The sequence below is a fragment of the Mobula birostris genome, chromosome 26, assembly GCF_030028105.1.
Source record: "Mobula birostris isolate sMobBir1 chromosome 26, sMobBir1.hap1, whole genome shotgun sequence".
NCBI classification, from domain to species: domain Eukaryota; kingdom Metazoa; phylum Chordata; class Chondrichthyes; order Myliobatiformes; family Myliobatidae; genus Mobula; species Mobula birostris.
This window is the reverse complement of record NC_092395.1, coordinates 26,783,199-26,809,312: the sequence shown is the minus strand read 5'-3', so window position 1 is coordinate 26,809,312 and position 26,114 is coordinate 26,783,199. Positions and strand designations below refer to the sequence as shown.

At 44.6% G+C, this 26,114-nt stretch overlaps 1 protein-coding gene across 7 annotated transcripts; it reads left to right on the top strand.

The window, feature by feature from the left end:
- The first annotated feature begins 100 nt into the window (after positions 1 to 100).
- Positions 101 to 24,930, top strand: LOC140188062 (kelch-like ECH-associated protein 1A). 7 transcript variants are annotated; one of them, XM_072243994.1, is made up of 8 exons: positions 4,864 to 5,208; positions 9,471 to 9,565; positions 11,950 to 12,175; positions 13,401 to 14,556; positions 17,479 to 18,155; positions 21,237 to 21,442; positions 22,014 to 22,190; positions 23,909 to 24,930. In XM_072243994.1, exons 4-8 carry the CDS (start codon positions 13,990 to 13,992, stop codon positions 24,100 to 24,102), a joined length of 1,821 nt encoding a protein of 606 aa, XP_072100095.1. In that variant the 5' UTR covers positions 4,864 to 5,208; positions 9,471 to 9,565; positions 11,950 to 12,175; positions 13,401 to 13,989; the 3' UTR covers positions 24,103 to 24,930. The 7 variants fall into 7 exon arrangements, with proteins under 7 accessions (XP_072100099.1, XP_072100095.1, XP_072100097.1 ...); XM_072243996.1 differs by having other exon boundaries at positions 9,446 to 9,565; XM_072243995.1 differs by lacking the exon at positions 9,471 to 9,565.
- The last annotated feature ends 1,184 nt before the right edge of the window (positions 24,931 to 26,114 follow it).

Here is a 26,114-nt window from a genome sequence, read left to right as displayed (position 1 = left end):
ATTTGACCTCCATCTCGGTTGCCAACAGCAGGCAAAGCTGGGGATTTTGAGGCCTTCCCTCTGGAAAATTCCCGACCGCGCAGTAACAACAGCAGCGAACTATATTCTGCTTAGGTAGCCTACAGCCTACTGGTAAGAACATTGAGTTTTCCAATTTCATTTAATCCACTCCTCTGAGTTCCTTTCCTCTTCCCACTAGTTCACTTGGGATCTCTCTCCCTTCGTTCACTTTTTCTATCCCTTGCCCCCTCATTACATACTCATCACCCCCACCCCAACCCAGTTCTATTCCCCACCATCCCTCCCTTAATTGGTTCTACCTGTTACCTACCAGGATCTGTCTCCACCGTCTCCCCTCTCATTTCTATTCTGATTATCTTCCTTCTGCACCCTTTGTTTTGATGCAGGGTCCTAACCATCATTTTGCCTCCACAGATACTGCTGGACCAGTCTAGTTCCTCTGGCAGTTTTTTTTTAAGTGTAGTTATTGATGAAGGAAATGTTGCAATCGTTTTACATGCAATGTCTCTACAAACGGAAGTGGGGTAATAGCCTGATATCTTTCACAGTAGAATAGGCAGAGCCCTCTGGAGAACTTCACTCCTGTTTTTCTTTCAAAAGATTAACCTTTCAGAAATAGTAAACTTTTCGGTTCAAAGACTCTTTGTCACCCTTTTCTCCTAATCCATCCTTCCCTTAAGTTCATCTCTGCCACCGACCTTGGCCATTCCATATTGGAATGGTCAACATCCTCTGGCGAGATTAGATCCTGCTTGGATTGTTTAGTAATTGCATTACATTACGATTCTCTGACCTTTGTGCCATGAATTCATTCACTGTTTCCTCTATCAAAATCTCTGTAAGATCAACCCTACCCCTTCTTTCAAGAGAAAACAAGCCAGCCTGTTTAGCCTTTGCAGAGACTTTCTCTGTAGTTGTTAAGCTTCATTTCGTATTCTCCAATTGTACCTTGCACAGTATTGTACATTATACTATTACCTTGCACTGCCTCAATGAACTGTGTACCAACAATTTGCAAAACAAACTTTTCACACTACATTTGACAATAGCAACCAATTCCAATTCCAATATGTGAGAAGGGGCAAATAATCAGTCTTAATGATGTTGTTTATGGTAGGAATATTGTGGCAGATACTGGGAGAGCTCCCCAACCTTCAAAATACCAGACAGATCCCAATGGATAAAGAGATGATCGGTTGGCTGTCTTTTGAGACAGAGCTCCTGCAGTACAAGACATATGCTCTCATATGAATGGTGAAGTAACAGTTTTTTGTAGCTTAGTGGCATCTATCACTCTGAACTGTTGCCCCTGCCTCCTCTTTCTGCTTGTTATCTTGCAGTAGTTGAGTGAGTGTTAGCTGTGGCTCAGGGCATTGCAATTTCACGTCAGAGCGAAGGTACGAGTCTCGACTCCAGGGACCTGACCAAGCTTCAGTGTAATACGGTGGGGATGCACTGTTGGAGCTGTTGCTTTCAAAGGACACATACAATCACAACACTGATTACGTCCCCCTTCTGTGTGTGCTATTATCATGATTGGGGAGCTCCCCATGGTGTTCTTGTCCTTTATTTATTCCTGAACATCGCTAAAGTTTGCACATCTTCCTGTGACCACGTATGATTCTAGTAGATGCTCTGTTATAATCTCACCCCCCCCCCCCAAGACATACAAATTGCCCTCAGTGTGTGGATAAATGGTAGAATATTGGTGGAGTTGATGAGTGGGAGAGCAGGGAGAGTAGAACCACAAGACTATAAGACACAGGAGCAGAATTAGGCCAATCGGTGAATGCAGTCTGCAGCATTCCTTTGTGACTGATTTAGTATGCCTCTCTATCCCTTCTCCTGCCTTCTCCCTGTAACCTTTTACACTCTGACTAACCAAGAACCTATCAATCTCCTTTTAAACATACTCAACCACTTGACCTCCACAGCTGTCCATAACAATGAATTCCACAGATTCACCACCCTTGAGAAATTCCTCCTCATCGCTGTTCTAAATGGCTGTCCCTCTATTCTGAGGCTGTGCCCTCTGGTCCTAGACTCTCCCACCATAGGAAACATCCACTCCACATCCACTCTGTGTAAGCCTTTCAATATTTGATAGGTTTCAGTGAGGTCCCCCAATTCTTCTAAACTCCAGTGAGTATAGGCACAGAGCCATTAAGCACGCCTTGTGCATTAACCCTTTCATTCCCAGGATCATTCTTGTGCACCTCATCTGGACCCTTTCCAACACTAGCACATCTTTTTTTAGATAAGGGGCACAAACTGCTCACAATCTTCTGAGTGTGGTCTGATCAATGCCTTATACAGCCTCAGCATCACATCCTTGCTCTCATATTCTACCCCTTGCAAAATGAATGCTAATATTGCATTTGCCTTCCTTACTACTGACTCAACCTGCAAATTAACCTCCAGGGGATCCTGAACAAGGACTCCCAAGTCCCTTTGAATTGAATTGTCTTTATTACTTATATCCTTTATATACATGAGGAGTAAAAATCTTTATGTTACTTCTCCATCTAAATGTGTAATGTGCAATTTATAATAAATAGTATGTACAACAGGACAGTCAATATAACATAGAAATACAATTGTATCAGCATGATTTAATCAGTCTGATGGCCTGGTGGAAGAAACTGTCCTGGAGCCTGTTGGTCCTGGCTTTTATGTGGCAGTACTGTTTCCCAGACGGTAGCAGCTAGAACAGTTTGTGGTTGGGGTGACTCGAGTCTCCAATGATTCTTTGGGCCCTTTTTACACACCAGTCTTTGTAAATGTCCTGAGTAGTGGGAAGTTCACATCTACAGATATGCTGGGCTGTCCGCACCACTCTCTGCAGAGTCCTGTGATTAAGGGAGGTACAGTTCCCATACTAGGCAGTGATGCAGCCAGTCAGGATGCTCTCAATTGTGCGCCTGTAGAAAGTTCTTAGGATTTGGAGGATTCTTCAGCCGTCTGAGGTGAAAGAGGCGCTGTTGTGCTTTTTTCACCACACAGCCGGTATGTACAGACCATATGAGATCCTCGGTGATGTATATGTCGAGGAACTTAAAGCTGTTCACTCTCTCAACCCCAGATCCATTGATGTCAATAATGGTTAGCCTATCTCTGATCCTTCTGTAGTCCACAACCAGCTTTGTTTTTGCAACATTGAGGGAGAGATTGTTTTCTTGACACCACTGTGTCAGGGTGATGACTTCTCTGTAGGCTGTCTCATTATTATTTGAGATTAGGCCAATCAGTGTAGTATCATCAGCAAATTTAATTAGTAGATTGAGCTGCAGGTGGCGACACAGTCATGGGTATACAGAGAGGAAGGGAGGGGGCTTAGGACACAACCCTGAGGGGGACCTGTGTTGAGGGTCAGAGGTGAAGGAGCCCGCTCTTATCACCTGTCAGTGATCTGACAGGAAGTCCAAGATCCATCTACAGAAGTCAGGGTGAAGGGCAAGATCTCTGAGCTTCTGGACGGAATTATGGTGTTGAATGCCGAACTGTACTCCTCTGATTTTTGGATTTTTTTCCCCTGTTAAGAAATATCCTACTAAATTTATTCATTTCTACTAAAGTGCATGACTATACACTTCCCTACTCTATATTCCACCTGCCACTTTACTGCCCATTCTCCCAATCTGTCCAAGTCCGTTTGCAGAGTTCCTGCCCCTCCACTTACCTTTGTAGCATCTGCAAACTTGGCCACAAAGCCATCAGTTCCGTCATCAAAATTATTGGCATAACATGAAAAGAAGCGTCCCAATAACGGCCCCTGAGGAACTCTACTTGGTATCAACAGCAGACCACAGAAGGTCCCCTTTATTCCAACTCTTTGTCTCCTGCCAGTCAGCCATTCTTCTACCCATGCTAATTTCCATGAGCACTTATCTTGTCAGGCAGCTTCACGTGTAGCACCTTGTCAAAGGCTTTCTAAATATTCAAGCAAATAATAACCTCCTTTGTCTATCCTGCTCATCATTTCCTCAAAGAATTCCAACAGACTTGTCAGGCAAGATTTCCCCCTAAGGTAATCATGATGACTTTGGCTGACTTTATCACACACCTGCAACCATCCCGAGACCTCATCCTTAGCAATGGACTCCAACATCATCCCAACCACTTAAGTTGGGGTAACTGGCCTATAATTTCCTTTCTTTTGCCTCCCTCCCTTCTTAAAGAGTGGAGTGACATTTGCAATTTTCCAGTCCGCCGGAACCACTCCAGAATCTCAGTATGAATGCCTCCATAATATCTTCAGCCACTTCTTTCCTAACCCTGTGTTGTAGTCCATCTGGTCCAGGTGACTTACCTACCTTCAGACTTTTCAGCATCCCTAGCACCTGCTCCCTAGTAATGGCAACCACACTCACTTCTGCCCCCTGACTCTCTCAAATTTCTCGCATTCTGCAAGTGTCTTCCAAAGTGAAGACTGATGCAAAATAGAGTTTGTTCATTAAAGTAAATAGCCGGCTGGAGTGTCCAGGAGGACTCGAGGGGCCCGTTTCCGAGCCGTAACCCTCTATAACTCTAAAGCCGGACCTTCTCACAATTTGTGGAATGCTCCGTTGTGCAAATTGCACCGACTACCCTTCCAAAGACAGTGCACTTAGAACTTTTTTGGCAGCCCGAAGGTGCTGATGGACGCTACAGGAATGCAAATCTCTACTTCGTTTCCTGCCGAATCGCTAGTTTGCCTTCCCGGTCCCTATCAACCGCACACACAGGCGCCAAAATGCAAAGTCATGCTGATGACTGGAAAAAAAATGCAACTAATTCAGCTGGAGGCCGTCGTTTGCTGGGACTCCCCATTGGACGGAACCCAATCCAGCCACACCCGCGACTTGTGGCGCCCAGACAAATCGGCCCGGTGTGGCTGTACATTAGTCGCAGTTGCCGCTCAGGGTCGGAGGTAGGGTTAGGGGCGGTGGGCTGGGTCACCAGTACACTTCGCGGTTCGGGCCAGGACGAGCACTCCGTGCTGAGTTACGTTCAATGGCTTGCTGCTACACATTGAGCTGCTTCTTGGACCGCTGTCAGTTCCAGTTTGTAATCTGTGTGAGAGGGGACCGGAAGCTGTGACTTTTCCCGCAGTCGGGGTGCCTCGAAAAGGCAAGCACTCAGAATCAAACACTGAAGGACGGACGTCGGATTCGATCCCGGGATCGCCCGGGGCTCTCGTTATTCCAGGTAAGGTAGTCAGTTTTGCTATCTGTAGCGTTCCCGATAAACCAGCTAAGGAAGAGTAGACAGTGGAAAACTCGACCGCCAGATTGGGCACAGGATGATCCAAAATAAAAACAGTATCACAATGACCAGAGAATTGTTTCAGTTCATACTGGCTGAGGGGGCTGGAAAAATGAAAACCTGTAGATGCTGGAAATACTCGTACGGTCCTTCAGCGTCTGTGGAGAGAGAGTGCAATGAAGCTTTGGCTCAATGGCCCGTCAGCAGAACGCCGGGAAGATGGCGAAAGGGCATATTTTAAATTGGACAAAAGAGAGGACTATGACCTCTTTGAACTGTTGTATTGAAATGATCTGTATGGATGGAATGCAAAACAGAAAACTTTTCTCTGTACCTTGGTACACTGGACAATAACAAACCAATTGACCTAGTGCAGAGAGAGCACAGGCTGTGGTGGCAGAGAGGTCAAGTTCAGACCCTGACCAGAATGCCGAAGGCTTATTATGTCCAGCTAGTCTGTGGCGAGGAGAATCTAAAAGAAATCAGAGGGAAAGGAAATGCAAAGTGCTGGGCAGTGAGATAATAAACTGTTGCTGGAAATCTGGAATAAAAGAAATCTTCCAGCTGTCAGACAGTATTGTTGGAGAGAATAGAAAGTGAGTTAATAGTGGACAGTTTTGACTAACTGCGTAGAGTCCCTTAGAGCACAGAAATTACCCCTTCGGCACAACTCATCCATGCTGACTGAGTAGTCTAACTGAACTAATACCAGTTGTCTGCCTTTGTCCTATATCCCGCTAGGTGTTTCTATCCGTGTAATATCCAAATGCCTTTTAAATGTCGTGATTCTACCCACCCGCATCATTTCCCCTGACAGCTCATTCCTTATACCCACTATTCTGTGGGAGGGGGAAACATTTGCCCTTCTGCTCCCCTTTCAATTGTCCCCACTCATTTTCAATCTATGCCTTCCGGCTTTGGACCCCTACTCTGGGAAAAAGACTTTGGCTATTCACTTTATCCGCAATCTCTCATCCCTCAGCCTCCTATACTCCAGGGGGGAAATAGTCCTAACCTGTCCAGCCTCACTTTGTAACCCATGTCCCGGTAACGTTTTTGCACCCTCTCTTGTTCAGCAACATCCATTGTAAAGCAGGGTAGCGAGAACTGCACACAGTACTCCAAATGTGGCCTTAGTGTGTCTTGATCATTGAAATTGTTGAATTAATACTGAGGCTGTAATGTGTCCAGATGGAAGATTAACTACTGTTCCCTGAACTTTCATAGCAGTAGAAAATGAATTTGAGTGTGGCTGATGATTAATAGCGCAGCCAGCTGGAAGATCAGGATAGCTCTCCTGAAGTGAACTAAGGCACCTTACAAAAAGTTTATTCCATCGTCTTATCTCCACGGTAGACATGACAACACGGTAAGCACCAGACTAGAGGGATACCAGTGAATCAGTGCTTCATCTGGAAAGAAGTCCCATTCTTTTCTTTGATACCGTTTCATGTGGTCTGTTTCAGCCATAAGTCAGAGGGGCTTCAGTTTAATATTGCAACTGAAAATTGGCCGTATTGGGTTGAGTCACACTCCCTTGTGTCTCACCAGGAATGCGTGTAATGTCACTGGAATGTGGCTCTGACTCAGGCAAGAATGGCACAGCTGACCCAGATTTTCATCAGATTGCAAGAATGTTCAATAATTACACCATTTCCACACAGCCCACACTTCTGCTTGAAGCTTAACACAGTGCCACATTACAAATTATCTACATGATTGGGTGAGTCTTGCGGCCTGACAAAAGTATGACCTAGATTTGCCCGTGATGTTGTGACATCTTCCATAGCTCAAGATTTTAAAGAAGTTATTATTCTAAAGCTCCGTTTGTATTGATTACACAATACAGTGGATTCCAATTAATCGGGACACATTAGGATCAGAACATTTTGACCCAATGAAGTGGCTGCACTAATTAGCCAAAGTTTTGTGGAAAAAGTTACAAAGGTATAGACAAGACAAACGGAATAACAAATTATGCTTTTAAATTAAATTCAGACCTCAAGACTGTGTATCAGTTCCTAATAGTTATCGATGGAGGAATTCAACCAGCGTACACGATGAACAAAATCAGTGCAGACACCGAGTGCAGATAATGAAGTGCCTTCATACAATGCTATTGAAGATTGCATCATCCAAATCTTCATTTTCATTGTAACATTCAAGGTGTTTGTCGATACCTTCAAATTCTTAATAATTCCTAACTTGTTGAAGTAGGGAAATCATTTCATTTTCACTCCCGGCCATTTCTCCATCTCCACACCTGAATGCTTGAAACTGCGGTGAGCAAAACAGTTCAGAATTGTCTTATTTCTCACCAATTATCAGTGACAAAAATCACTGCTTTTTGAGCATAAACATACGCAATTGATGCTATTTAAGGCTGTTCACTCTAAGCGCGGTGTAAAGTCTAATGGCCACACAGGGGCACATGACTGATGCTAGTTAGAACTTGTTCAGCAACAGTCTCCTGCCCCAATTAGGTAGTATGGTGTCCCAAATAAATGAAGGGAAATCTGGCAATTTCCTCGATTAGATTTTGTTCTTTAAGAGTTGTCCCAAATAAGCAGCTGCCCCCATTAACCGATGACCCAATTAATCCACTGTATGTGAAGATTAGCTATTATATAACTGGTTGGTAAATAGCACTCCTGTATGACTTCGCTGGGTGCAATATCTTGGGACATCCTGGCGTTATGCAGTAGAAATGCGCACACACTTTACTTCCTTCCTTGTTAACGTCAAACTGAAACTTAGCATTCAAAGCATTTTTAGAAGCTTGGAAATTGCTCCAGGCGCTTTGTGCTTTCTGATTAAAGGAACCAGTCACTGCAGTTACTGACTCCTGTTGCAGTTTAAGTCACCACCTACATAACTTCAGTTCCAGAGCCGAAGTAGCACTTTCTGAAGCTTAGTCACTGTTGCAGGAAATGGGGACACCGCAAGTATTCACAAGCAACACAGCGTTAACTGTCAGATAATTTACCCCATGGTCATTGGCTGCAGAACGGATATTAGCCTGATCGTTTAGTGGTGGGATCCTTTACGTCAACCTGAGAGGGCAGGTAACTTTACTTTTACACCTCATCCAAAGTGGTACCTGTGACAGTGCAGCACTCTGCTCAAGTGTCTGATCTAGCATTCCGTGTTCCTGCAGTTGTACAAGGCCTTGGTGAGACCACACCTGGAGTATTGTGTGCAGTTTTGGTCCCCTAATCTGAGGAAAGACACTCTTCCCATAGAGGGAGTACAAAGAAGGTTCACTAGATTGATTCCTGGGATGGCAGGACTTTCATATGATGAAAGACTGGATCGACTAGGCTTATACTCTCTGGAATTTAGAAGATTGGGGGGGGATCTGATTGAAACGTATAAAATTCTAAAGGGATTGGACAGGCTAGATGCAGGAAGATTGTTCTGGATGTTAGGGAAGTCCAGAACAAGGGGTCGCAGTTTGAGGATAAAGGGGAAGCCTTTTAGGACCGAGATGAGGAAAAACTTCTTCACACTGAGTGGTGAATCTGTGGAATTCTCTGCCACAGGAAACAGTTGAGGCCAGTTCATTGGCTGTATTTAAGAGGGAGTTAGATATGGCCCTTGTGGCTAAAGGGATCAGGAGGTATGGAGAGAAGGCAAGTACAGGGTTCTGAGTTGGATGATCAGCCATGAGCGTACTGAATGGCGGTGCAGGCTCGAAGGGCCGAATGGCCTACTCCTGCACCAATTTTCTATGTTTCTATGACCTGCAGAGGGATTTGAACCCACATCATTCTGACACAGGTGCCATCCACTGAGCAAAGGTTGACATGGGGACAACAGAATTCCCCTGAGTGCCCTGGCTGCTAATTATTTGCCAGTTGGAACTCTTTATGTGCTCTTTATCATCGTATGGCAGCTTGCTGTGTGCATTTTGGCTCCATGTTCCTTCCATTCTGTCAGTGACAGCGCATCAGAGAGTCTTTTATTTGCTGTAATATTCTTTGGGGTGCTCTGTAGATGTGCATTGCAGGGTCAGATTTGAGCATTTGGCCAGGTTTACCCTAAAATATTATGTGAGTTGCAGAATACGTAAAAACAGTTCTGATGAAAGGTCAATAACCTGAAGTCTTTAACAGTTTATCTCTCCACGGATGCTGCTTGAATTGATTATTTTTAATTCAGTAAATTTTTGCTTTTCAAGCTGGGGTGCTTTCTCGGTTATACAGGTCAGCCCACTAATCTTCTGTAGATTCCAAATTCAAAGTGAAGAAGAGCATTGTGCAGACTCACAGAACTGTGTAGCAGGTTCACGATGAACAAGGTACGTCGGTACTAATTGCATTTAGCCCATATCTGTCTAAACCTATCCAAAAATCTCTTTAAGTTTCGTGATTTTCACCTCCTCTGGCAGCTCGTATAGCCACCATCCTCCTTGCCCTTCCAGTCAACTTTAAATTGTTCCCCAAACCCACCCAGTCTTAAACTAATGTCCTCTAGTTGTAGACTCCCTTTTGTTAATTATTATAAGATATAAGCACAATATCTTCTTGGCACTCCCTCACATTAAAGTGTCTGTTCCGCACAATAAATACTGAAAGTCATAACTGTGTGCTTTGAGGATTGGCGGTGGTGTCCGCTGTAACAGTGGTATTCAGAATGTTGAGCTCAGTTAGATCAAAACAAATAGAGTGGCTAGAAGGGAATATTTGCAGAGCAACTGTTTACCTAAGGTGTGTAAAAAGGACCAGTCAAGAAATTCAAAGGGTTTGTCTCTTCAATGCTTTGCAACTCTTTTTTTAAAAACAGGATCCAAACTTTAAATGGCATTTGCTAACTACTTCCTTTTCCTTGAGGTAGGTATCTGTTATTTCTTTCATGCCCTTTTATAGCCCTGGTATGCCCCAAAGTGCATTGGAGCGATGAAGGTATTTTTTAGTGTGTAGGAAATGCAGCAATCTTTTTACGTACATGGCCCCACAAAAAATGGAAATTGTATATGACTAGAAAATTTGTGAGGTAAATTTTGCTGTAGAATACCCAGTAAAAATCTGTGCTTGCTTGAGGTGGTGGTGTGGTATATTTGACCCTTAAAGGGTAACAATTAAAAGTCTCATCTAAAAAGAGGTGTAACTCCGTCACAGATGAAAGGATCAATTCTGATTATATGCCTGGTGATACAGGTGTTGTGCTCTGGTGAGGGGGGGGGGGTAAGAGAATCAGTAGCTGTTAGCCCTGTACCTCATGGATCAGTAACAGTTATAATACTTTTTCAGTTGGACTAAGCAATCCGGTTGTGTATAGCCCTACCCTGCCGAGTTTTGAAGACCACTTCCAGTTCTGCAGTTGCTCGGGTGTGGAGTTGAAAGTGTTAACTACCGTCTGAATTCCACAGTTGCTGATGAGGAGTGACTAATCAAAAAACACAGGCAATTGCTTTATTCTCACTTATCATGTGACTTTGCAGCATGAAAAGAGAAATTGAGGAGGGAGGCACCTTTACAAAGGGGAGAATCATTTCTAAAACTCTGCATTATTCATTGAGGAATACCCTGAGCTGATTTATGCTTGCGTTGCTTGTGCCATCTTTGTTAGTTCAGTGTTTTAAGCTTCTCATTGTATGGTTGGCATAACTGTGTTCCCATTTAGTTGATTCCAAACACCAAGCAGGCTGGGAACTCCAACGCGTGCCCATCAAACCCCTTGTGGCAATAACTAGAGGCTCATTGGTCATTTGCAAGTTCTCCAGTGTTCTGTCAATGTGTCATTTTGGTTAGCGCTGTAAAGTTCTCTTGGAATCAGAACTTGAGAGAGTAAAAGTTGAGAGGTGATTTTAATATGTTTGATTACTGCATTCAGTGCTCAAAATTTGATCTTCCCCTGCTCTGGAGAAATCAAATGTGGATCGGTCTAGCATGATAGAGAATACCTCCTTTATTGCTGCCAGACCTGCAGTTGCCTGTCACTTTAATTCTCTAGCCCATGGCCCCTTTGTCTCTGCCTCTTGCACTGTTCAAATGAAGTCGAAGATAAAGTCAACAAACCACACTGCAGGCCTCCAGGACTCAACACTGAATTAATTTCAAATAGCCATCCTTTCCAGTTTATACCAGAAGTGTCCTGTTCCGATCAAGGGTTATCACCCTGCGATGTTCCCTTCTCCACAGATGCTGTTGCCCTACTGTGAACTTTGGTTACTGGAAAGTGGAAGTAAAATGCAATACTTCGTCTCTTGCTCTACCAGTATTTTTTTCTGCTTTTACCGCCTTCATTCACCTCCTATTTCTGTCTCTTCCAGAATGGATCAGCTGTGAGTAACAAGCCTTTACCTCTTCCTGTCAGTCAGCACCAGCACCAGCTGTGTCATTCAGCCTCTTTTAGTCTCACTCTTTCCTGATTTGTCTGTGTTCTCTCCACCCTTCCACGTTTCCTCAACTTTGCAAATTAAAACCTGTTTAGTATCTAACTCTTGGTTAGTCTGAAGCATTATCTTCGATCTGGTCAAGATGCTGCGTTTTCTGCTTTTATTTCAGATTTCCGCTGTCTTCAATTTTCTCTTTGCCTGTTTCTTTCCCCCTCACTAAATGCCCTGATCCTCAGTCGACATCATTAAAACAGATTTATTGTCATCACAGTATGATTATGTGTGGATCTTCCCATGCCTCATTTAGTAGGCACATGTCTGCCATCTTCCATTTTGTATTTCAGATTTCCAACATCTACAGATTTTTTTCTTCTTTGATAGACATCAATAAACATGTAAACTGAAGTTGCCGGGGAACAGGAACCTCAATGTCATGGCAGCTAGTGGAGTGGGTGTGGGAAAAGATTTTGTTAAGCCTACATAATAAAAAAAAAGCAGGACTCAAAAAGGTTGAACATGCTGGGAATAATACTCTGAACTGCGTCTACTTCAACTCAAGGAGTATTGTAGGTAAGGCGAAAAAGCTTAGACTATGGATGGGCATGTGGAATTATGCCAGTTGTAGCCTATAGTGGCAAAAATGGATCCAAAATCAAAATAAAACAATTGTTGCAAACCAGCAGCTCCAGACAGAGTTGTTATACTTGCGTGACACCCACAGCTCCAATGATTGCTCCGAAGAGTTGAACTCCCTATTCTGATCCTTTATTAGCAATTAGCAAACATACGGTTAAGCATTATGGAGCACTATCACAGCGGTCAGCAGAGATATGACCTCTGCCGGCCCCAAGCTACAAACTGCAATTAAATAAGCATGAATATGTAATTTATCGCCTTCGCTTTTACCACACCCCCACTAATGTGACTAGTTAGCATAATACACGTAATAAACATCAGCAGAGACTACATGGCTCCTGTATAGCCATTAGTGAGACTTGGTTGCAAGAGGGGCAGGACTGGCAGCTCATTGTTCCAGGGTTTTGTTGCTTTAGATCTGATAAGAGTGGGAGGGATTAAAGAGGGACGGGTGGCATTACTAGTCAGCGCTGGATGGGATAGAGCTTGTCAAATGCATTCAGGAAAGTTTCCGTAATCAATATGTAGAGGTCCCAACTAGAGAGAGTGTGATCCTGGTCTCCTATTAGAAACAAAACAGGGAAGGTGACAGGAGTATGTGTAGGGAAACAACTTTGCATCTAGTGATCACATTAGTTTCAAGCAAATTATGGAGAAGGAAAGGTCTGGTCCACAGGTTGAGATTCTGAGTTAGAGAAAGGACGATTTTGATGGTATCAGAAAGGTTCTGGCGATAGTGGATTGGGGCAGTTGTTATCTGGCAAAGGTGTGCTTGTTAAGTGGGAGGCCTTCAAAAGTGAAAATTTGAGAGTACAAAGCTTGTGTGTTCCTGTCAGAATAAAAGGCAAGGCTAACAGGTTTAGGGGACTTTTGTTTTTTTGAGAAATACTGAGGTTCTGGTTAAGAAAAAGAAGGAAGTACCTAGCAGACATAGGCAGATAGGAATAAATGAGGTACTTTATGGAGTGTAAGAAATGCAAGAGAGCATTTAAAGGAAGAAATCTGGAGGGCAAAAAGAAGCCATGAGATGTGTGTGTCTGTGCTTGTGTGAGAGTGTCTCAGGCACAGACAGTCCCAACACCTAATCAGTATTTTAAAAGTTATTGGCGTTATGTTTTTCACAATAGACTGACGTCAGCTCTCTTTCCTTTGTGTACAGTGTACTCTGTGGTTTCATTTGGAAGGATTCCGTTAGAACTGCTCAGCTTGGAGAACATGCACTTTAACTGCTGAGGACATCTCCTCCTCCATCTTTTCGCCATTGAGTCTGGACAGAGGAGTGTGTTGTTACTGAAAGGAGAAGGTTGCAGTCTGATCACCAAAGCTCATGTCAAGCACAGCCACATTCCACAGACTCTCCTGCATTCCAGTCTGCCGACGAGAATACAAGACAATGTGACATCTCCAAATGGAATTGCGATCAGTAAACGGGGAACTAAATCTTAATTTCAGTTGATTCAGATTTGCTGATTAATCTCCTTAACCCATACTGTACTGATCTTCTTGTCTGCCTTCTCCCACGCAAAATCTCTGAGCCATGAGGGGGAATCTCACTCCCAGAACATAAAAGGAAGAACCTAGGATAAGTAACCGATTTTGTTGGATTGACGTTGAGCAGGCAATGAGGATCGAGGACCTCAGTGCTAGGGCTATGACCTGAGACCCAGTAAGAGAAAGCTCCCAATAAACTGCTGGCAAGCAGCCGTTCCTGTGTCGAAGAGAGGGGGAAACGGGCCCCAGTGAATTAAATGTTCTGCTCCAGGAGGAGAGACGGCAGGTGGTTGGTTAATGTGGCAGCAGCTGATATCCCATCCTTAAAGAGGCACGGGCACATGGATCACAATCTGACGTGCCACCCTTGCCAGGCGTTGGCTGTGATGCACGATATGAAGCGGGACAGGCAGCTGTGCGACGTGACGCTGCGCGTGACCCACAACGGGAAGGAGCAAGTATTTGCCGCTCACCGGCTGGTCCTGGCCGCCAGCAGCCCCGTCTTCCGGGCCATGTTCACCAGCGACCTGAAGGAGCACCAGGCCTCCGAGGTGAAGCTGGAGGGTATCGAGCCCAGGGTGATGGAGTCCCTGATCGAGTTTGCCTACACCTCCCTAATCTCGGTGGACGAGCAGTGCGTGCAGCAGCTGATGCTGGCCAGCAGCATGTACCAAGTGGAGGGTGTGATCAACGCCTGTTCCGACTTCCTGGTCAAGAACATGGACTCATCCAATGTCATTGGCATCTGCCAGTTTGCTGAGCAAATTGGCTGCACCAAGCTTCACCAGAAGGCCAAGCAGTACGTCAACATACACTTCACGGAGGTAAACCTGGCAAAAGGGGGTCTAGCTGTGGTCATACAAGGTGCTGGTTTCCCTTGACCAGCTCAAGGGCATTCGGGGTTGGACAGTAAAATTGGTCCACCTGGAATGTCCGAGTCCTGAAAATAACATGAAAAGAATTCCTTGTTGAACCCGGGTTTAGGGTGACCTCGCTAATTGTCGCCCCACTGTTCTGTCTCTGCTCCTCAAAGACCATACCAAAGGCATCAATCCTGATCGGCTTCCCAGTGTTTTCTCAACAGGTTGCCCATTTCACCAGACATCCCTTGAGTCCTTTTCCTCTGAATAATTATATTTGACTTCCATGTGCTCTTGCTTTTGCACTTAGTGGTTAGAATTTCAAGGAACCATAAACCAGAATCAGGTTCATTATCACCAGCATGTGTCGTGAAATTTGTCAACCAGTCGCCTAATAGGGTAGGTAATGGAATCCTTAGTCGAAGTTACAGTAGAGCAACATCTATAAATTGGAAATATATTAAAACTGATCGGTGGTTTATTTCAAATAGCAATGTACTTTCAGTGATCAGCTACTAGTGATGAGAGTTCTGCCCCGTCAGCTTCTGCATCCAACACCTCATCCTCCGCAACTTATGCCACCTCCAAAGGGATCCCACCATTAAACATATCTTTACCTCCCCTTCCCCTCTCCACTTTCCGCAAGGATCGCTCCCTCTCTGATTCCCTTGTCCATCCGTCCCTCCCCGCTAATCTCCCTCCTGGCACTCATCCCTACGAGTGGTCTGAGACCTTCACCTCCTCCCGCACCTCCATTCAGGGCCCCAACCGGCCTTTCCAGGTGAGGCAGCAGTTCACCTGCAAACCTGCTGGGGTCGCCTATTGTGTCCGGTACTCCCGATGGGGTCTCTGCTATGTTGGTGAGACTCTTCGTGAATAGGGGACTGCTTCCTCGAGCTGCTCTACTCCATCCGCCACAATTGGAACCTCCCAGTGGCCAAACGTTTTAATTCTGATTCCCCCTCCCATTCTGACATATCGGTCCATGGCCTCCTCTTGTGCCAAGATGAGGCCACCCTCAGGGTGGAGGAGCAACACCTTGTATTCTGCCTGGGTAGCCGCCAACCTGATGGCATGAATATCGATTTCTCCATCTGGTGAAAATTTTTTCCCTCCCCCTCCCCTCTTCTTCTATTCCCCACTCTGGTATTCTACTTCTTCTCACTTGTCCCTGGGTCCCCACCTCCTTCCCTTTCTCCCATGGTCCGCTCTCCTCTTCTATCAGATTCCTTCTGCTCCAGCCCTTCACCTTTCCCACCTATTTGGCTTCACCTATCACACTCTAGCTAGCCTCCTTCCCCTCTCCCCACCTTCTTGTTCTGGTGGCTTCCCCTTTCCATTCCAGTCTGAAGAAGGGTCTCGGCTTATATCGTTTACTGCTTATTCATTTCCGTGGATGCTGCCTGACCTCCTGAGTTCCTCCAGCATTTTGAGTATGTGGCTTAGTGCTTGATCAGCCTCATTCCAAGATTTATGTAGGAAATAATTTACTTGAATTTCCAAAAAGCGTTTAAGGCACAAGAACTGAAAATCTTAAGGAGGATTATAACCCAGATAAGATGTAGAATGCGGAAAAGAAAACGGGGTCGGCATTTGTTACCTGGAGTGGCAAATGATGGCCACAGGGATGGGATCTGGAGTCACTTTGGTTCCTTATTTACATTAATAGTTTGGACTTGGGAGTTGGGACTGCAATTTCATAATTTCCAGATGATGTTGAATGGGGGATGTGCCTGTATTGAGGAAGACATTGGGAAATTAATGTTGGAAATTGGTAGTACAGTTTATTATAGAAAATAAGGGTGTAAATGATTGAAGGATCTGGGCACATACAACACAATCATGCAGGCTAACGATTAAAAAGACACCATAACACTGAGGTTCGAGAGGGATTGAGTTTAGCTGTTAAACCAGACTTCTGCAGTGTGTACATTTCTGGTTTCAAATGTTACAAAGAAAATGCAGTGACACTAGGGTACATGCAAGAAAAGGTTCCGGAACTTGGAGATTGTACCTGTCTGAAGAATTGAACATGCTGTGGTTGCCTTCTCTACAGCAGGGAAGGCATTGACCAGCCCTGGCAGAGTCCAGAGATGTTCCCCCTCGTGACGAGAGACTGCAACTGGGGACATCAGTGCAAGATACATTCTGCAGGAATATTTTTCCTTTGAGCAGTAACTCAACGCCAGAGACACAGAGTGAGGTGAAAAGCAGAAGTGTGATTAAAGGAAAGCTGGATAAATAAATGAGTTTTTTTTAATTAACAAGGATATATGTTTTGGAGAGGATGTGGGAGATGGAGAATGATGCTTATAAAGTGCAGAAAAGTCAACATTGATCACATAGTCTATACCTTTGCTGCAAGTACTTTGTATCACTTGCAGACTTTAAAACAGCGGTTCCCATCCTGGGGTTCATGAACACATTGCTTAATGGTATTGGTCAATGGCATAAAAGAAAGGTTGGGAACCCTGCTTTGAAATGATGTCCAGTTTGCTAATGTATATCCAAAAGGCATTGGTCCAAGTACATGCTTCCCTCCAGTCTCCGAAATAACTGTGTTAGCTATCCTCTACCAATAACTTGGTCTGTTCAGAGGCTACGGCCTCCTTTAAACCCTTGCCTTGCCTTTTGTTAAGCTGTATAATGTGCTGGTTTATCGATCAGAATGTTTTGCAAGTGCCAATACGCAACGTTTAATTCTCTCTCCTTTATTCTTGGCTGTCCTCTCTGCTTGTCTCATTTTCATTCTGACTATGTTCCATTTCTCCACTCTGCACCACACCCTCCTGTACCTCCTGTAAGCTTGTTATTCCCCACTCCCTCCCTGCCCCGACTGCGATACCGTCCCAGGCTCTGCCCTGAGCTATGCTTTGTCTTCATCAGGTGATCAAGGAAGAAGAATTTTTTAACCTGACGCACTGCCAGCTACTGGATCTCATCAGTCAGGATCAGCTGAATGTCCTATGCGAGACCGAAGTCTACAAGGCGTGCATGGAGTGGGTGCGCTGGGATCTGGAGGGACGAGCGCAGTACTTTCATGCCCTGCTTAATGCCCTGCAGATCTATGCCTTGCCCCTGCGCTTCCTCAAGCACCAGCTGCAAGTGTGCCCGATCCTGGACAAGCTGAACCTGTGCCGGGATTTCCTCTCCAAGATCTTCCAGGAGATGAATCTACGCAAACAGCTGCCCCCAGTCAGGCAGAGGGGGAACAAGCTGATCTACGTGGCTGGTGGCTATTGGCACCATTCTGTGGCCAACATGGAAGCATTCAGCCCCAGGACAGGACAGTGGCTGAAGTTGGCAGATATGCCAGTGCCGAGGAGCGGCACAGGCACCTGTGTGGTACTGGGGCTCTTTTACACAGTGGGTGGCAGGAACAACTCGCAGGGCGAGAATGTGGACATGGACGCGCTGGACTGCTACAACCCCTTGACCAACAAGTGGACCCAGAGGGCACCCATGAGTGTGCCCAGGAACCGGGTTGGAGTCGGGGTGATCGACGGGGTCATCTATGCTGTCGGTGGCTCCTGTGGCTCCTTGCACCACAGGAGCGCAGAGAAGTAAGTGACCATGAGAGCCATGGGCACACACTGGCAGTGGGCAGCGTCTTTGTGCAAATGACACGCTGGATGGGTTGAGGGACTGGGTGGAGAGGACCAAGTAAATTTCCACCTCCCCCCAGTGGTTTTTGACACAGCAGTGTAGATGCAACAGTATTGGTTAGAGACACTTATCATTGAAACGGGCCCAATATCTATACCAACCATCAGGTTTCTAGCCTACTATGCCGTGTGATAAAATAATCAAATAATGAATATGAAAATAAGAGCCACAACACTGATGTAGGAAATACAAAGACAATTATTTTATAGGAAGATATAAGACAATATATTTTATAGGGATCATGAGGTATTTGAATACGAGTCATTAAACATGTAAATAGAAATATTCTGACGAGGCATCGACTCATCAGAATATTAACTGAGGCTCAGAGTAGGATATTTCTTTGAACACAATTTCTGCAAATGCCAGAACAGGTGTGAAGGAGCTCTGTCAGAGTCAGAATCAGGTTTCATATCACCGGCCTATGTTGTGAATTTGTGGTCTTTGCAGCAGCACTACAATAAATACAACGATCTTCTACCTAAAATGGCATTTTCCTGCACCATCCCTAAACACATGATTCCTTTGATGTCCAGAAATCCATTGATTTGTTTCGAATGACCTTAGTGAATTAGCCTCCACAGCCCTCTGGTTTTGAGAATTTCAAAGACCCTCCACCCTCTGGGTGAAGAAATATTTCCCATATTAGTCCCAAGTGGCTTTCTCTTAATGCTGAGAATGTGGGTTCCATTCTGCAGTCCTCACTCAGAGAAAGCACCTTCTTTGCATCCCACCTGTCACTTCTGTAGTAATTTTCTTCTAAAGAATTAGTGCATATATAGGACTTGTCCATTCAACCAGTCCTCACAGAGGAAACCCGTCACCCAGGGAATCATTTTATTATTCCCTGTATGTAAATACACCTTTTATGTAAGGTGATTAAAATTGTACACACTAGTCCCAGTATGATCTCAGCAGTGTCCTCCACAGATGCAGCAAGATTTCCTTACTCACATATTCAAGCCTTTTGTTAATAGCAATTTGCCTTCTGATTCACTTATTGAACTTGTATGAAAGCTTTCTGCGATGTGTGTGCGGGAACGCTTGGACACCAACATTCCCAATTTTCAGCATTTAAGTAATAAGTTTTTCTTTTTTTTTTTGCACCAAAATAAATAATTTAACATCTTTCCATATGTCATCTGCATGTCTGTTCCCACCTTGAAGTTTCCTCGCTATTCACATTCCCACCTAGTGCAGGAAATCATAAACACAAGAGATTCTGCAGTTGCTGGAAATCCAGAGTAACACACACAAAATGCTGGAGGAACTCAGCAGGTCAGGCAGCATCTATGGAGAGGAATAAAGAGTTGATGTTTTGGGCCGAGACCCTTCATCAGGACTGGAAAGGAGAGGGGAAGAAGCCAGAATCACAATGTGGGGGGAAGGAGAAGGGACACAAGCTGGAAGGTGATCGGTGAGACCAGAAGAAGGGGAAGGTGGGTGTGTGGGAGAGGGAGGATGAAGTGAGCTGGGAGGTAATAGATGGAAAAGGTAGAAATTCTACACCTAGTTGAGTCAAGAAATGTGCCATTTGACCCTCTCGACTAAATCACTGAAATCGATGATATAAAGCAGGGGTCCAAGCACCAGCCCTTGACACACAGAGAAAGATTTGTTTCCCCCCACTGTTAGCTAGCTGTCCAATAACAAATTCTCAGTCCGCGTCAGTATATCAGCCCCAGCTCTTAGTGCTGTGACCTTGTTGATCAGCCTGCATAGACCTAACTTAAAGTTTGAAACTCCAGATACCATTATGCAGTTTATCTGTGCTCTAACCATTTATCTCAGCCACCTGGCTTTCATGGGCAATGAAGGATGCCAACTGCGTTAGGATTGCTCAGAAACGTTGCTGATGTACTTTGCTCCATTATTCGAAGCATAAACCTTTCAATTAACAATGTTTTCTTACTCTAATATTGTTTAGCCTTGCAGAATCGATGTGAAATGCAACAAACATAGATCAAGTGAATGAAAATTTAAAATTCTGCCGATGCTGGAAATAAAAACGGAAGATGCTGGAGAAACTCGTGTCAGACTGCATCTGTGGGAAGAGAGTTAATGTTTCAAGTCAAAGATCTTCCAGCATGTTAACCCCTTCTCTTCCCACAGATGAGAATTTCCAGCACATTCTGATTTTATTTTAAAATTGATTGAATACCCACATAAAATACCGAATCTTCAAAGATGCTCCTGCTAATCAAACAACAATTGTACTGTCCTAACGTATAGGCGTACTGTAAATAAACCAGAAGTGCCTATTTGCACTTATTTTGCATAATCTCAAACAGGAAATATTATTTCGTGATTTTCATAAAATCAAACTTTCACTTGTCGGCTTAGAATTCTGGACGTGTGAGAGCTTGCTATAGTTATGGCCTCAGCCAACTGCACAGTGTTTGTGAAGAGTGATTTTCCATTCATAAATCCAATGTTAAGTCTGTCCATTTTATTCCTCTATTTAAGGTGCTATGTTCCTTCATTCTATATTCCAGTATTTTCTCTTGTTAAGTTATCAGGTCGGTAATTCTCATTTACTTTCCTCCGCGTTGAGGTAGTGAAGTTACGTTTACTATCTTCCAAGTGCAAGAACTAAATTTTGACCACTGACAACCAGATCATTCACTATATTGACTTGCATTCAAAACTTGGGGAGCTGGTTATTTAGTCCTTGGAGTTCATTGGCTTTTGTTAGTGCCGCTAGAAATGTGTGAATGAGCTTTGGGTGAATAAGTTTCTGTGCTTCCTCTGGAGTTAACCAGTCCTAACATCCAAAGGCCAACATTCACTTGGAGGAAGATGTCTTGGGCAAGTCCTGGTCAATTTGGCAGTCCGCTTGATTCCCAAACTCCCATTCACTGTAAGGAGAGAGGGGAGGAGCATTTACCACAAGGCACTGGGGTCAAAGTGAAAGTGTGGAGTCAGGAAATGTTACTGCCAAGATTATAGTGTGTGTACTTACATTCATTCACTTATAGGTATGACCCAGAAACAAACCAATGGAAACACATAGCGCCAATGGGCATACGACGCATAGGAGCTGGTGTGGCAGTGTGGAATGGACTTCTCTACGTGGTGGGTGGATTTGATGGGAATAACCGATTGGACAGTGTGGAATGTTACTGTCCTGAGAGGGACGAATGGAGGTCGGTCACCCCAATGGGATCTGTTCGTAGTGGAGCTGGTAAGGCTCATATTGGAATATACTGGGGAAACTAAAGGGTACCTTCTTTCATAATTACTTTGCTCACAATCACCAGCACTCCCCAGTGAATGGTTATCGACCTGAAACGTTAACTCTACTTCTCCCTCTGCAGATGCTGCCTGACCTGCTGAGAATTTCCATCATTTTCTGTTCTGATTTCAGATTTAAACCATCAATAGATTTCGACCACCAATTTCTTTCTTATTACCATCTTGTCAATAGTTTTTTTTTTACTATTTGTTGGATGCAAGTAACCCAAAAGAATAACAGAATCTGTTCACAAGGCTCACTTGTTTGGGGGTGTGGAAATTATACCTGTCACATAAAGCTCTTGTGTAGAGCCCCATTTGGGCTTACTGCATTGGATGTGAGAGCTCACACCTCAGGAAGGTCACCTTAGCCAAAGCAATGATTCACCAATTGTTATACCTCTGATGAAAATGTTAAATTATGCAGCAGCCTTGCATTCCCTTCAGTTTCGAAGGTGACGGGACATGGTGGTGGTGGTTTATATACCATCTCTGTTTGACCTTTCTTCATTCCTTCTCAGGTGTTGTCACATTGGGCAATCATATCTACGTTGCTGGTGGTTACGATGGTCGGGAGCAGATTTCATCGGTTGAACGTTACTGCACAGAGGATGATAGATGGGAGTGTGTTGCCAGTATGAAGCACAGTCGGAGTGCAATGGGAATAACTGCATTTCAGGGAAAGATTTACACGCTGGGTAAGAGCTTTGATGATAAGCAATTGAAACATCATGGGATTGCCTTGCTCTCTCTATAGCCCAGGAAGGAGGAAACACTTGGCCTCTAACCCCTCTATACACTCACATCCACATACTTTCCACCCAGGTGGAAAGAAATCAGTTAAAATTAGCCTGCACCTCTTAATCCTTTGTATTCTACAGCCTCTCCAGTTAATGAAACTTGCATTCACAAAATGCTGGAGGAACTCAGCAGGCCAGGCAGCATCGAGGAAAAGAGAACAGTCGACTTTTCGGGCTGAAACCCTTCTGCAGGACAGCCGAAGGGTTTCGGCTGGAAACGTTAACTGTACTCTTTTCCTAGATGCTGCCTGGCTTGCTGAGTTCCTCCAGCATTTTTTGTGTGCTGCTCAGATTCCCGGCATCTGCAGATGTTCTCTTGTACGTAACTTACACTCTTAGCTCTAGTAATTTGTTCCTTACATTAAATATTGCACATCGTATCAATATTTTCCCCATATGATGAAGTCTCTATTTTTTCATGAGGTACAATAAACCCCAAGGTGTCTAAGCCACATAAGGAGATATGAGGCAAGACTTCAGTATTGGTGTGCTCCATGCTCCTGAATTTTCTCCATAGCCTCTTGTTAACCACGTCCTTCTGGGGTTTGACTCCAAAAATACATCTCTTCAATAAGGACTCTTGCTGAGAACTTGGAAGTTGTACTGCGGTTGCAATCAAATGGCTTGGACTTGTCTTCGAGGAATGCTTATGAAACAAAATTTGACACCAAACGCAGAGAGAGAGAGAGAATAGTACAAATGCAAAATCTGAAGAGGCTGTGGAGAGGGAAATAGCAGGCGTTGCATTGGACGTGAGAAGATAATCAGGGCAGGTGACCTTTAGTTTGGTTAAAGAAGTGGATTTTAAGGAATGGCTTAAAATAAAGCAGAAGCTGAGAAAATCCGGGAGAGAATTCCAGAGCTTAGGAGCAAAGGGCAGCAATGGTGCAGCCATTAGATTCAGGAACAAGCAACAAGCCAAACTTGGAGGGCTAGGTTCACAGAGGGTTGCAGTGATCTAACAGTGTTGACCTGGCTTGCTTCAGAACTGGATGTGGCGGAGATAAAGTTTAACGGAAGGAGCATGATAAGTGATGTACACACACAGGGCTGTCAGGTGAGTGCACAACTCCCTGTGTGTGTGAAGACCGGTAACTAAAATCGGCATCAGAAATGAACAATAACTGATCACCAGGTATTGAGGCAGAATGTTACATATTCACAAAGCATCAAGCATGGTTGGTCTTTACAGTGCGATTATTGGCATGATGGCTTCAAGGAGAGTTGGGGGACTAGGAGGATTTTCGTGGGAGCAGACGTTTTTAAAACATCCTTGGAAATTCATTGTGATATAGAGTTTACTAATGAGAGAATAGAGACATTTCTTCACACAGATTTTGCCCAGGGAGTGATTGAGGAGAAGGTTAATCTATGTGGGAATAATGAGATTAATATACAGGGGATTAGTTTCGGACTGGACCATCTAGACAGAATAAGAGAAATTAGTTTTGGATTGTTCTAGGAGAGATGCACAGATGCAATCGGCCAAATGGCTTCTCCACTGGCAGCATTATCTCCTGTGTCCCATTTGACCAGTTGAATCCTGCCATTTACATTTCTTCGACTTCATTTTCTTGACGTTAATATTTGAACTGTCATTTTCTCCCATGGCATAGGTGGTTTTAACCAGGAAGGGTTCCTGGACAGTGTTGAGTGTTACGACCCAGAGAAGAATGAATGGACCGAGGTGACCACCATGCCTACTGGGCGAAGCGGGGTGGGAGTCGCTGTCACCATGGAGCCCTGTCCGAGAAACCTGACTCCCACCCAGACGATGGAGACAGTTGCTCCCACCCTCATTCCCGGCTGATAGTGCGGGGAAATGACGGGTTGGCCATCTCCCCTTCCCTCCTCCGCCGTCCCGGCCCACTCACTGCTGCGGGGCCTCAGACTGTCTGGCGCAGTACGAAGCCCTGCAGAGAAGGAGGAGTGAAACCAGAAGAGATCCGTCCCCTGGGACTGAGGCTGTGCCGTAAACAGGAAAGCAGGAAGCTGAATTTGGCAGAGAATGAAACTCTGCTTAAAAGCACCAATCAGGATTGGAAATGACTGAAGTCTTGTTATTTTTGTCTTGCCATTTGAACAGGAGCTACAGGGATATCTGGCAATATACGAGGCAAGATTTCCAGGGCAGCTGCACAATATTGTTAGTAATTCGCCAGCATATCTTTACTTCATTTGTTAATATTTTGTACAGTAGTATAAAGGACTTTCAGTAAACCCGGTGAGTGTGAAGAGTGTGGCAGACAGAACTGGCGAGTTTCAGCTTGAAACATTACAGGCTCCTCTGACGCCAGTTTTCGATGCACTCCGTCTCTGCTGCTACACTTGATCCCTGACCCACACTCCGCACTAAAGAGTGAGCCAGATGCTGAACGTCGGGATTTCTGAATAATCAAGAGTCTCAACCTATTTGCCACTGCTATGCTGAGGAAATGGATCCCTCATTTCAGCCCCACGTGACCTGTCTCTCATTTTGAGACCTTTCAAATCAACGGCCAAGGGAGGAGTACTCCTTCCATCTCTCCTATTGACAATCTCATTGTAAATACTGTTGATAACTGTACATTACTTCAGAGATAAGTTATGTTTCTTGTAGAAAATTCTCAACACTTCAACAATAAACCATAATGTGGAATTTGCCTGTGCCCTGGTTCATGCCTTTACACTTCAGGACACCATGCCATCCCAGGAGAGATGTTTCCAATAGCGGGAGAGTCTCGGACCAGAGGGCACAGCCTCAGAATACAAGGATGTCCCGTTAGAACAGAGATGAGGAGGAATTTCTTTAGCTGGAGGGTGGAAACTCAGTGAAATTCATTACTACGAATGGCTATGGAGGCCACGTTATTGGGTATACTTAAAGCAGAAGTTGATAGGTTCTTGATTAGTTGGGGTGTCAAAGGTTACTGGGAGAAAGCGGGAGAGCGGGGTTGGGAGAGATAATAAATCAGCCATGATGGAATGGCAGAGCAGGGTCGATGGGCAGAATGTCTAATTCTGCTCCAGTGCCTTTTGAACACAAACCCTAGCAGGCATCTGGGTTCCTGTCCAATGGCAATTTCTTGTGTAGGAATGAGTTAATGTCATCAGTATATAGGATCGCGAATTAACTTACAATTAAACGGGAGCCCATATCCTGGCAAGCTGGCCAGTACATTTGGGACCCATTGCTCAGCAAAGTGCGGTTCCTTATATCATGAAGAGTGCGGTGTTTGGAGAGGGATGATTCTTTTTAGGTACATTGCCACTTTAAGTGTAATATGATAAGGAGCTGAGCCGATCCCTTTCCACTTTAAACAGTGAGGGTGCCTGGTGACTGCCAAGAACCTGGCAATGACAATGTGAGGAGTCCGTTTCAAGGATCCCCTACACAATGTTGTGGGCCCCACTGGAAAAGGTGAAGGATAATTGAACTGGCCCCATCAAACCTCGGTCAAGGCCAATCTCCCTCTCTTTCTACGCTGGTTTATCATCCCTCTGTCAGATTCTGTGATTCTGTCTGTGTAACCTCAGTATTTCACAAATCTTAAATCAAGGAATTACCAGACTGGGGGCTGAGATAAATCTCCCGAATTGTGAGTGGGTTAAGAAATATACTATATGCAGCAATTCAGGCTCCTCAGTTAATGTACGGTATTTCAAAAATCATTCTGTCTGTGTCCCAACTTGCCTTCAGCCTGATTACTGGTATGCTGCTTCCTGAATAAGCAAAGCCAATAATTTTCCCCCCTGTTTTAAATTTTCATGGTTGCCTTTCTTTTCCCAGGTGTTGGATGCACCTCCCATCCTGCACTCATCAATACCTCTGCTCCTTCGATT

Bases quoted from the DNA above. Each gene is read 5' to 3' on its own strand.
- LOC140188062 (XM_072243998.1), top strand. From the start codon at position 13,990: ATGTTCTGCTCCAGGAGGAGAGACGGCAGGTGGTTGGTTAATGTGGCA. The intron at 18,156-21,236 runs GTAAGTGACCAT...ATTCACTTATAG, and splicing joins CACCACAGGAGCGCAGAGAA to GTATGACCCAGAAACAAACC. The intron at 22,191-23,908 runs GTAAGAGCTTTG...CCCATGGCATAG, and splicing joins GGGAAAGATTTACACGCTGG to GTGGTTTTAACCAGGAAGGG.